General features: G+C 32.0%; 2 protein-coding genes across 2 annotated transcripts in view; one reads left to right on the top strand and one right to left on the bottom strand.

Moving 5' to 3' along the window:
- The window catches only part of LOC113113310 (solute carrier family 35 member F1-like), a 36,983-nt gene extending 23,827 nt beyond the window's left edge, over positions 1 to 13,156 (top strand). Inside the window, exons 8-9 of the mRNA XM_026279432.1 lie at positions 2,342 to 2,496; positions 12,107 to 13,156. Of these exons, the coding sequence (XP_026135217.1) occupies positions 2,342 to 2,496; positions 12,107 to 12,331 (380 nt within the window). The 3' untranslated portion in view covers positions 12,332 to 13,156. The remainder of the gene's footprint in view (positions 1 to 2,341; positions 2,497 to 12,106) is intronic.
- The window catches only part of LOC113113858 (RING finger protein 44), a 1,123,463-nt gene that overhangs the window by 895,622 nt on the left and 214,551 nt on the right, over positions 1 to 13,290 (bottom strand). The window lies entirely within an intron of this gene.

Below are 13,290 nucleotides of genomic sequence, written 5' to 3' on the forward strand. Positions count from 1 at the left end.
TTTTATAAAAATGTACTTACCCTAAGGCTATCAAAGATTAGTTTGTTTCTTCATCAGAACAGATTTTGAGAAATTTTTGCATTACATCACTTGCTCAACAATGGATCCTCTGCAGTGATTGGGTGCCGTCAGAATGAGAGTCCAAACAGCTGATGACTTCAGTCCATCAATTAAGATGCATGTTTGTAACAGACAAATCCATTATTAAGATGTTTTGTAACTTCAGTTGTTGATTCCAACTAAAATACCAGTCCTCTATCTATAGTATTGCTTTATCCAGTGAAACAGTTGTCTCGTCTGAATCAGGAGAGAAATATGAAAACAATATGTTGGTGGATTTGATGTGAGAAGACTACGGGATGTTATTATGATTTACGGACTTATGAATTAAGTAAAAAATGTCTTGATTATAAATTTATTATAAACGCACAGTTTTACCAACAGTAGTTGTGTGGATTACTTGTGGATTATTATGATGTTTTTATCAGCTGTTTAGACTCTTATTCTGACGGCACCCATTCACTGCAGAGGGTCCATTGGTAAGCAAACGATGTAAAACTAAATTTCTCCATATCTGATGGCCTAAGGGTGAGTAAATCTTCTGCAAAATCTCATTTTTGGGTAAACTATGGCTTTTATTTTAAGGTAATTAAAGCGTTTTCAAGCATAACACTTTTACACACAACTTTTTTTTACACATAAAAGTTTATTTTACAATTAATTGTTTTTGTCAGATCCACACTGAAATTGTTCTAAAAATATTGTTATCACCTCCAGTTAATTATATTTTGGTTTTTACGAGTTTATTTCAATCTTTTTTTTCTTTTTCTTGTTAGCAGAGTCACATTAAATCCTCGCCTACACATAGATCTGAGCTTCCCCTGAATAGCAGGTGACAACTTATAATTCTCTGATGTGCTACATCGCCAAATAGTGTTAGCAAGGCATCTGAATAAGTTATGAAACCTTCTGCTCAGCTCCGAATCTTCATAGCCTGAGAACAAACTGCGTGTGAACAGCAGTGAGCTCTGAAACATATAGTAGGATATAATCCTAACATCCTGTATAGTTTTTCTTTGATAGCTGCACTGTCATTAACAAAAAGATTCTTAAAATGTGCTGTGATACGTAATGGTATCATAGTGATATCATGTTTTTAGTAGTACAATGTAATGTAAATGAATACCATGGTACAGATAATATAAAAGGGCTAACTAAATATTCAATATACTTGTTTTGAACATTACAGTATTAATTCAGTATTAATATTTGTAATGGGACAATTCATGATTTATTTATTTTTTAGATCCTGAATTTTCCCCTTATATTTCCCAAGCCGAAAAAAAAAAACATAAAAAAAACATTTAAAAAAAAGTAATTTACCTACAAAAGCAAAATTGGTGACTTGGTGGGATGCCAGACGGGAAGCAGATTTTGTTAGTATTGTCTGCTTTTTCATTTCAAAACAAATTATCATTATCTGTCTCCATTTCTGGTGCATCTCCATCTGCTGGGACAAAAGTTGTGTCCTTTACGAACGCATTTTGAAATGAATGACCTGAGAAAACACAAGTGAATAATTTAATTTTTTTTGTGCCATCCAATTCCATTATGATTGTGCTGGATGAATTATGAGCAAAATATCACAGCTGCTGACTTTCTGTCCTCTATGACATAAACAGCTGAATGCTGCTAACAGAAGAATATTGCGCTACACTCCACACTGGCTTTCTCTGTAGCCTTTACAACATGAAGCCTCAATATAATGCTGTACTGTAATATATTAGAAGTTGTTTATAATGTTTTCTATGAACTCTGTACTTATAATGCATTATATAGAGGTACTCTATATAACGTCATTAACCGTCATTAAATAGCATGTAAAATTTTAACCATGGTTATAATACATTTTAAGTCCACAGCCATGAATAGTTAAGCATTATAAGTAAGAGATAATGTACAGTGATTATTGCTAAATAAATCGGATCAAGACCCAGATGCAACATGGATAGTGCAGTTCATATGAAATATTGATTTAAGTTGTAATTGTGAGAAGAAAGAGATTTCAGAGTGATATAAAAGACATTCTATTAAATAGTTAATAGTTGTTATCATTACATTACAATAAATTAAAAACTATTTTATTCTTCTATTCTATGAATATAGATTTAGTTAAATATAAACTTTACATTTTTTGAATTCTTTTATATTTATTTTTATATTGTAACTATTTTAAGGGTTGTTTAAGGTTGTTGAGCAAAAAAATTTTTGTAAAAAGAAAGAATTTTTCTTTTATTTTTCATAGTGACTGATGTGGTTTTAACTCTTTATGTCCTCTTAGGGCTGCTGTACATTGGATTCAGTGCGTGCATGTTTGGCTTGTACAGTTTCATGCCAGTGGTAATTAAAAGAACCAGCGCCACAGCGGTGAACCTCTCTCTGCTGACAGCCGACCTGTACAGCCTCTTCTGCGGCCTGTTCCTGTTCCAGTACAAGGTTAGAATATTTATAATATACATAAGCTTTCTTGCACCAAAAAAATTGGTTTTGCATGACCAAATTTCCCATGGTAGGATGAGCAAAAACAGATGTGTGTGTTTAAAATGACAATATATTGAATAGGAAAATAAAAGTGTCCATAATGCAGTGGTGTTTTGGGTTGCAGACAGGGTTTGAAATGAACACCTATCAACTTTCCAAATGCAGTTGAAAATCAAACAATTATCTAATTAAAACTTACCAAAATAAATTATGTTCTCCAACCAGAAGATATGCAAAACAAGTGAAAAGAGGGTCGCACACTGGACATGAAGTGCTTGTCTTTAAAACTCAAATACTTTCTAACTCAGATGTTTTCTAATATTCTGGAAAAAAATTAAAATTAACGTTGAAACTAATTTTATTGTTCTATTTGTTTCATATGTAAAGTCAATGAGAGTTAATTTAATTGTATTTTTTTTATGCAACGATTGACTGTCGAAAACGGAAAAATTTCAGTTCATGTTTAATAATAAATATACTTTACATTTAAGCCATGATTTTTGTCTTATAATCTGGTTTTCTTCTGATATTTTAGTTTTAGCTTGTACTGTAGAAGTTTTGAATTGCTGGTATCTTAAAAGGTTAGTTACCAAATTGGTTGTTGAGTGAAAAGGTTAATTTCAAACCCTGTTCACAGCAGTGCTTCTTTGTGATTTTGCCATTGGGTTCCTTTGGGTTCCATCCTTCAGTACGAACCTCTTTAAAAAGCAGCATTGAATTGAAGCAGATCCACAATGCAATAATACAACGCCTTTAAATGAACGAGCATGGATTCTTCACTAACACACTAGATGATTTATCAGGGAATTTAAGAGGCACATTGGCATCAGCCCCAATGTGAGACTTCATCTCTAAACACCACCATTACAACTAAAGCCATTAGTCATACTGTACAATGAGCATAGTGTTTTAAACTCCCTCTCCTGTCTAGTACAGATTACACTGTCTGGAGGACAAAAAGAGATTCTGCTTCTTTTGAATTGATTATTATATGGAGTATCACAATGATTCGTTTTAATGGTCATGGTGCTATTAAAGTAAAGTATGGAAGTACGGAGGATGTTTTGCTGGTGAATAAAACTGCTTGACTTTTTTTTTTGTAAGGTGAATGTATTAGGACCATGTTTTTGAGCTTCAGGATTCATGAAATACAATTAGAGTGATGGATATGAAACCAGCCTCGGCAGAAAGCTCCGGGTTACTGCTTGCTGGGAATAGTTAGAAGTGGCTCGACAAAATCTGATTGGGTCTGAGCAGAGCGGCGTTTTTTAGTGATAACAAAAGCTGTAATGACATCTAAAGCATCTCTGGCATTGTTTTGGATGTCCTTGTGTGAAGAGGCTCAGCACAGCTGTCATCTGTCTCTTTCTGAAATGCATAAATAATTATGAATTTCAGTTAATGTTTGATTGACATGTAGACATGCATTAATATAATAATATAATATAATATAATATAATATAATATAATATAATATAATATAATATAATATAATATAATATAATAATAATATAATAATAATGTAGAAATATAACATAAGAAGATTGTGTTTACTTAATTTCAGCAATATGTATAGATACAGAATAGTAATATATTTCAGAAATACATTTTATTTTTGTAATATTGTAATGAGCAAGATGAGTATCAGGTTTTGTTTTGCTTATTTAGGTATTTTACATACACTAGATACAGGAACATACAGAAATAATTGAGTTTTTATTTTATTTTATTAAGACGACACTATTTTTTCCCTTCTTCTCTCTTATTTTATTTTCTTGGTAACTAAGTACACAACCTTTGAATACAATTGTATTAGTAGAAAAAAACAAATATTAGAAAAAAACTGTTTATTGAAGTTAGTAGAAATTTTTTCCCCACTCCAGTGTTTAAAATGTGCACATAAGCTTTTTACCACAGCTATAAACATAGCTCAGTTAGATTTGAGAGCCTTAACTATTTTATAATTAGCCTTATGCAGAGCTGTCAATCATTACATTTCTTTATCAAATTAATTAAATGATATGCTGATTAATTAAATTTGTCATTCATCTAGCTTTATCAATATATGCTGGAAAAAGCACCCATATTAAGTAATATTAAGGGTGGCAGATTAATAAACTTGTTATAATTTTCATATTCCGTCTGGTATTTCTTTATAAGCATTTCAGTTTGCTGGTGTAATTATTATTATTTTTTTAAATGCTTTGCCAAGTTACAAATGGTAACTAAATGAATGCATTACGTTGACAGCCAAAACCATTATAAGTAATACTGATTTTATTATGTGATGTGATGTTTTTACGATGTGATGGTTATATCTGGTATGATATAAAGAGCATTTTCTTTTCTCTCTGGTCATTGTGCTGTACACATAAGGGCTAGGGGTTACATCAGTGTGAAAGGAAGCCGGCAAACATGCTCCAAATGAATCTCTCCCCAGCCCTGAGCTGAATGCCAGAGCCATTTGTAATGTGATCAGATGTCTCTCAGATTCTCTGCACATTGTTGTTATTGCTAGTCGGCAGTCTACACCTGCAGTCTCATCTCCTTTATTTTTGTGTCTGGACTTATGTCTACTGAAACCTGGTTTCTGCTCATCCTCAGGACTCAAACTCAAGGTCCTTGTGTGTGTTTAGAGGAGTCTAAAAGTCTGAGACTACAGTTAAGTCATTAAATGAATAAGAAAGGACATAAAAGGTATGAGAAATATTTCAGATTCTGCACTATTTGTTGGTCACTAATAAGCTAATTTGTGACATGCAATGTACAGTACAGACATTCAGATGTTTTTGCTTTCACACTCTTTGGATCATCTTAAATAAAGGTTATTATAGTTAACTAAAACCATTAAAAACATCTAAAAATGTATTTTTGAAATAAAATAGAAGTTAAATTACATAAAACATTACTTATTTTATTTAATATATTTGTTAAGGAAAATTTCTCATTTTAATTTAGTTTAACTTGATTTGCTAAGGTAACTACGGTTCAAAACCGAAATAAAAATGAATAAAAACCATGTAGACGTAAAAAAAAAACTAAACAAAAACACAACAAAATTATTATTACAATTGTAAAATGAAAATGGAAAATATATAATAAATTTTTTAAACTATTAATAAAAACTATAATAGTATTTCACTGATTCTAAAACCATTAAAAATATATAATTGCATTATTTAAATAAAATAAACATTACATTATAATGTATTGTATGAAAAATATTTAACTTATTTTTTTAAATATAGTTGCTAAGTAAGATTTCTCATTTTCATTTAGATTAACTTGATTTACTAAAATAATTAAATTTAAAACTGAAAAAAAAACTATGTTGACATATTACCACCCCCAAAATATTAAAAATGACAAAAAAAATTTTTTATACAACTTGAGTGCTGCTGTCTCATTTAAGCAAAAATAAAAATGTATTATTATCATTAATAATAATGAATTAAAATTATTTCTATTATAATTCTATTTTATAGGTATATAAAATATACAGTATTATAAACATTTAATCCAAAATGTATTAAATGTGCAAAATAGAAGCATTTTGTTCTAGTGGTCTCGGACTTCTGGATCCCACTGTATATGAATCCATATCTGCGACGGACAGATACTGGCATATATCCGCTCTTGGCTAAGACCATTTAGAATGTGCTTGCATGTTTTTCACAGTGATTTGCCGCTTGTCAGACAGAAGTAGACGAGAGTGTGTTTGAAATTTGAATAGCCTTCAACGTTCAGTTCAGCTGAGCCTATTCAGAAAAAAATGAGCTGTAATGATAGAGTTCTGATCTTGACGGGTTGCTCAATTTCCTGAAATCTTGGTAGCCCATGGATGTGTGGCAGATGCATGTTCTCACTGCAGTTAGGCTTTGAATTGCACATTGTGGCTTGTTTGGACCATTTTCCATGAGGAAATGTAGGTTGGATGTATCTTCTTATTGGCAGCTGTTGGATCCGGATGAAATTGTTTAGGCGGTTAGTGAGAATTTTACTGGAAATGTGGTGGTGACAGAACAAAATGCCATCCTTATGTACTTTAAACTACATTTTATTAGGTATTCTGTTAATTTTATAAATAATATTTGAGTGTGGGCTTGCAATTTTTTTTAAAGAAATACTTAAATTGCACAAGCGTACACATTTTCTAAACTGCAAAAAAAGTTCAGAAGGCAATGCGTACTAGGATTGACTTGTATATTGTAGGTACTGCATTCCATATTCAGCCTGAAATCAATGTTGTTCATTAGCATGTACAGTAGTCTTACACTAACAGCCTTTATGCTGATAATTAAGTCTAGTAATGAATGAGAAATACTAATCAAACTATTGATTTATTCAGAGGTAGCCTGCTCCAGACGAAGGCTGTTAGCATTGATTTGAAAGCGTGGCTTGGAGCTCTTACTGGAAGCTCTTTTTTGTCTGCATTAATGGCTGTGCCGTTTCTTTTCACAAGGAGAAGCGGCAGCAGGGAGGGACGCTGTTTCAGCCATTACACACCAAGGCCAGCGTGTGATTTTAAATGCTCCTGTAAACATGCCTTCTTTGTTGAGGACAGGTGTTAATAGCTGACTAATTTTATTCGTTGAAATCAATGAATATGACATTTTTTAAATGTGGCTACAAAAGCGTGCATGCTGACAACAGTCCGTTTTCTGCCTATTATGGTCATTTTAGGTCATTCCAGCGTAATTAGTGGGTCAAGACTTGTTTTTCTTTTGTAAGATGGTCTACGCTGCACAGCTTGCTTGGTTAGTACAGCTTCATGTTGCATTTGGAGTTTAATTTCTATAGTCGAGGAGCCACTGATTTTCTGAATTTGGAAATGGTTTGAGAAAAGCAAGTGAAAATTACATTAAATAACATTAAGTAAGAATAAATAAAATCGATTCCTTTTATTAATTTTTTTTATATAGGTTAACATGGATCATTTCACTATAGATTGAGCAGATATGGCCACTTTATCTCCAGACAATATGCAATTTTTCTTTCTTTTTCCCTTTCTCTATCAAAATGTTTCAAACCAGTATTGTTTACGAAATTTATTCGGAAATATTCCAGTGTTTCTTTCTTTTTCCCTTTCTCTAATCAAGATGTTTTAAAATATGTTTTTTTTTTAATTAAATGTTAATGAAAGTTAAATTAAATGTTTTTGTTATTTATTATTTTTGAATTTAAATAATTTTTTAGTGTAGCAATTTCTTTTTATTAGTTAGATTGTGTGCCACTATACGCCACAAATATTCAGTTTGATAAAATTACAAAAATAAAATTGCACAAATTCAAAAAAAAATTGAACAATAAAATTACAAGTAATATTAAAAATCTACTTCAGAAAATGGATGCTGCACTAATTGTTGATTATTTTTTAAAACATTAAAATGAAAATATTAAATATTAAGAATATTAAAAAATGTCACATATTCACTGAATTTGGAAATGTTTTGAGATAAGCAAGTAAAAGTTACATTAAAGAACAATAAGAAAGCAAAAATAAGATCTGATATAGTTTAAGGGAGTACAATAACTAACAAAATGCAGTGTTGCTAATAACTAGACTGTTTTTCAGTAGTTATTTACAGACAGCAGCTGGTATCATAATACTGTAGCTTTTCCAGTAACATACATGTAGTCAACTTGTTTTCCTTCATTTCACTTGCTTTCAACTGACTGGTCCCAGGCCTCATTGATCTGAGCTTATGCACCTCAGTTTTTGAGTAAAAACTGAGTGATAATTTTGGCAATGTTCATTTAAAAACTGAGGTGCATTAGCTGAGGTTCCGAAAGGAAGTAAAATGAAAAGAAAACAAATTGATTGAATAACAAAAGACAAGTTTTATTCTTTGCAAACCTTTCTTCAACACATGGCTGTTTGTCTCTGGGACAGTAAAATCCATCTTAGGTTCATAACTTTCATTTTGAAATATGACACTCAGTACACCTTGTATATTACAGTATGATTTATTGCAAGAATGGCATATTTTTTTACAGGTTGTAATTACATCACTGTACCATTATTGAAAACTCTTTTCTCTCCTAATGCTTAGGAAAAAGGGGGCACAATGTGCCTGGCTTGAAATAGCAGGTGCTTTATCATAGTCATGCTGGCATGTAGCACCATCTGATATATTTAAATGAGCAACCCGGCACACTGGCGATGTAAGTAGAATATATTCCTCTCCAGCAGATATTACTCTTGCTGCCTTTACCTTTGCAGTAATGGAAACCACTCAGGCTGGGTTCGATCTTCCATATGTTTGCCAGAACCATGTGCCTAATTTCTCTACTGTGGTCTGGTCTGGACTCTCAGGTGTGTTAACTTTTAAAAAACCTCAGTTGGAAATGAACAGGCGGGATAACTTCCTCGGCTATTTTCATTTTGGAAAAGCAGTAACACGTTCAAGGAATAAAGATGCTGTTGTGAGATGTAATCAGAATTATGAATAATACATTTGCATTTGCGAGAAATACTAATAATTGTATGATATAATGCTGTAATATTGAGATATAAAGTCATATTGTGAGATATAAAGTCTCGATTTTGAGAAATAAAGTTTCAGTTGGGAAAATTGTCTATTGTGAGTTTAAAGTCACAATTATGAAAAATAAAGTAACAGTTGTGGGAAACAATCACAATTATGAATATATGAAATCATGACAAGAAATAAAGTTGCAGTTATTATATTTAATCACAATTACAAGTAAAGGAGTTGCAATTGTTAAATCAAAATGCACTTGAGCTAATGACAATTGTGTGCTTTATTTTTTTTCCAAATTTGAGTTATAAAGTTGCAAGTATGAAAAAGTCTGAATTGTGAGTATGTTAATATTAAAATAAATTAAGTTGTAGTTTTGATATCTAATCACAATTAAGAGTAATGAAGTTGAAATTGTGAGAAAGATGCAATTCAATTTTTTGAAAAAAAAAAGACAATTATCAGATTTAATGTTGCAAATTTGAGTCAAAGTTGCATTTCTAAGAAATAATAATTGTATAATAATAATAATAATAATAATAATAATAATATTTTTTTACAATTCTCAGAAAATATTCAAATTACACGAAAAAAAGTTGCAACATATATTTAATAACAGTGACTCGTAATACATTTGCAATTGTGATATAAACATGCAAAAAAAGGGTGTGGTTTCTTGTTCTAATTGATAATATAAATACTCTTTCGTTATCATAAACCATTTTGCTGTTTTCAGTTCTCAAGTTGTTTATATGGCATTTTAAAAAGTTCTTGAAGTTACATAGGTTCTTCAGATCATTGCATAGTTATTAGAGGAAAGAGATACAATATCTTCAGAGGAAAAGTAAGTCCTTGTGGGTTTTTTAAGTATTGCTGTAGTATCATAAACTAACCTGCAAAGGTTTTCCAATGGCATCAGGCCGTCCTAAACCTCTCGTCTTTAATTTATTCATTTATCTAACCAAGCACATGCTGACAGATTTATACATACTTGATTTTATGAAAAGCAACTGTGGATATGCACAAAGCCTCACCAGGACGTAGTGTGCCTTTATTGATTTATGGGAAATATTTATTCTGCTGTGATGCTTGTGGAGGAAAAGGCAGCAGAGGGCTGCAAACTGAGAGAAAGTGTCTAAGGTTATTTAAAATTCTCTGTGGAGTTTCTCTAGACTTCAAAAGCCTAATGTCAATCACTGCAGGACAGAGTATACTGTATGTGCCAATAAATATTTATGAGTGTGTGTATGCATGTAGTTTTTACACTAGAGTCACCTCGCCACAGTCTGGCGGGAAGCGCAGATGGTCTCACAGTGTATTAGAGCTTTTAGATGTCATGTGATATATATATTCTTTCTTTCTTTCTTTCATTATTAACTCAAGCCAGAGCTGAAGGCCGCATGTAATTAGAAGCACTTTGTTAATCACAGTCATTATAGATGGGCAGAACGTGGCTCGAAAATGGACCACGATCAAACTGAGAGGCCTTTTTTATATAGCACAGCTCTACTCCCTGAACAGATCGGTGTGATGCTCATCCACACTTCAGACCCAACGGATGAAAAACTATTGATGTGATTTGGAGATTGAGTGACGGCGAAATAAAGTGAAGCATTGACATTTTAGTTTTCAAAGTGGTGATTGTTGTTGCTATTTTCAAAGCGCTGACAAGGGTATTGAGTCCCTGCTTGACCATAAGGCACAGCAAAATATAATGCAGTGCTCAAAAATGGCATTTATTGTCAATGGTGCAATTTGTTTTATATTGCATTCAAGGATATAATTTAGGCACTTGTTTCTTTAGAAATACCATAGCTGTTAAAGTTTATAAAGGTTTATTCTTAAAAAAAAAAAAGTCCAGCAGCTTTCTAAGACTGAAAAAGCATGGTTCAATTTAGATTTTAAGATTTGGCTCCCTTTCAGTTGATGAGTGTGGATTTCCATCTCCCATATTAAACATGTCATGTAATTTGGGATTGGGAAGACTTTGGGATAAATTACAGCATTCTGTGAAATTGAAGTGTTCTTCCATGACCATTTAAAGTTAAGATAAGCATTCCCATGACATTCAATCACATTAATGAACATGCTTTGCCCTTTGGTCTTGCAACATAAATTTTACATTTTAAACCTTTATTAAATTATTACTGCCATCATCATTACAATCACAGACCTCCTGCCTTGAACAGTAGTCTGAGAGTGAATCATTTCACTGGACGTGCTTCGCTCCATCTCGAACACAACTGCTGTTTTTGCTCATTAGTTCATTCTCTGTGGAATCTCTCCTGTTGGGCCTGCATGTCTGATTCCCTCATGGTCATTAAAGAAATATGACCCTAATGTGACATATTTATAGTTTCTCTTTTAAGCAAACAATGTCTGCAATGGCTGTCATTAGACCGTATGGAGAAGAGCATCAAATATGAATATTCTGTTATTATTTACTCGCCCCCGTTTTGTTCCAATCTGTATCTTGATATTTTATAACTCTTTTCCTTACAGACACTTGTGACTCTGACTGTCAATTATTATTATTTTTTTTATTTCGTGTTCCATAGAACAAATAACAGCATGCAGATTTGGATTGATCTGATTGATTATTAATACATTATGATTTTCAGTTACAAAACAGTGTTCTATTTAGAATAAATCACAATTTAAAAAGTCACTGCTTTATTTAAAGTGGTAAATTATGATTTTGGAGATAATACATTATGATTTACAGTTTAAACTCCGTGTTCTTTAGTATTAAATGATGATTTGAAGTTTTAAATTGGTGTTTTATTTAGAATTCATAAATTAATAAATGAGGTTTTAAATTAGTGTTTTATTTAAAAATGAATAAATCGTTTAACATTTTTAAATCAGTGTTCTAGATTAAATTAATAAATCATGATTTGCCATTTTAAATGCGTGGTCTATTTAAAAGAAAAGTAAATTATGATTCTAAGTGTTCTGTTTAGAAGTATTAAATAATTCACAGTTTAAATCAGTGTTTTTACTTAGAAAAAAATTCAACTCTAAACTTTAAACCTTAAATTATTCAGACACATTAGTTCATTATGTTGTTTGTCTATCTTCAGTTTTCAGGGCTTTACCTGCTGTCCTTCTTCATCATCATCCTGGGACTGGTCTTCTACTCATCCTCCTCTACCTACGTGGCACAAGATCCTCGCGTTTATAAACAGTTCCGCAACACAGGAAACGCTATCACAGACACGCCCACTGCGGGGCCCCTGGAGCCTTCAGTGACCTATACGAGCCTGGGTCAGGAAATAGAGGAGGAGCCTCGCGTAAGAGTAGCCTGAAGGGGGCGTGGTCTCTCAAAACCAATCATCAACTGCCGGGCCCAGCAGTATGTAGAAAAACGAATGATAATGATCACTGAATGATGTAATTAACCACGTAGCAAACAAGTACACTGTGATCACGAACTGTCAATAGGTAGCAGTGACTTCTGTATATCTGAGATATCAGATCCATCATGTATAGAGATGATTTCACCTCATTGCCTCTTTCCCAACGGCAAATTAAGTGTTTAGAAGGATTCGTGCTGACTGTTTTGTCCAAGTGCTCAATTGTGAATGTTTTATTTTCTTATACGAGCACAAATGGTTCACTGTATTTGAAAGCTTGACATGGTCTGTTTCACTACAATTTCATGAATATTGTACATTTTAAATGAGATCTATCTGTCGACATCTCTGCAAAACTTCATTCTGAGTTTTACAATGCTGATTTGAGCCAGTGCCTTGCCATGTAATGTTACTGTGGGTTACATTAGCCAATGAGAAATCATGACTCAAAAACAGTGTCATCAATACTGGACGTCATGTCATTATTGCATATTGTATTATATCTGCTCAAAAATTATAAATATTTCAATTTGTCAGTCTGAAATACGGGGGGGATTTTACACCTTTCTTTAACTGTTATACCATATACATTTTTTATATTTGTCATATTTTGTTTAAATTATGCCAAGGGAACATGCATTTGTATTAAATATAAAAGTCTGTGTAATAGCAATTGATTGTAAACTTGTAAACTATTTTACTGCACTTGTCTTTGTTTTAAAAGCAGTTTATCATCTTGTTTGGATAAAATCCAATCCAATACATGTAAAGCTATTCTGAACCGATATCTGAATTTTGTTGAGTTTTATTTTATTTAATTTTTTCATTCTTAAGTTGTCATTTAAATATTGGAAATTCTTAATGTGTCTGACTTGCTTAAAATAAAGTATATTTGTCTTAAACTCAAAAAA

The sequence above is a fragment of the Carassius auratus genome, chromosome 14 (assembly GCF_003368295.1).
Source record: "Carassius auratus strain Wakin chromosome 14, ASM336829v1, whole genome shotgun sequence".
NCBI classification, from domain to species: domain Eukaryota; kingdom Metazoa; phylum Chordata; class Actinopteri; order Cypriniformes; family Cyprinidae; genus Carassius; species Carassius auratus.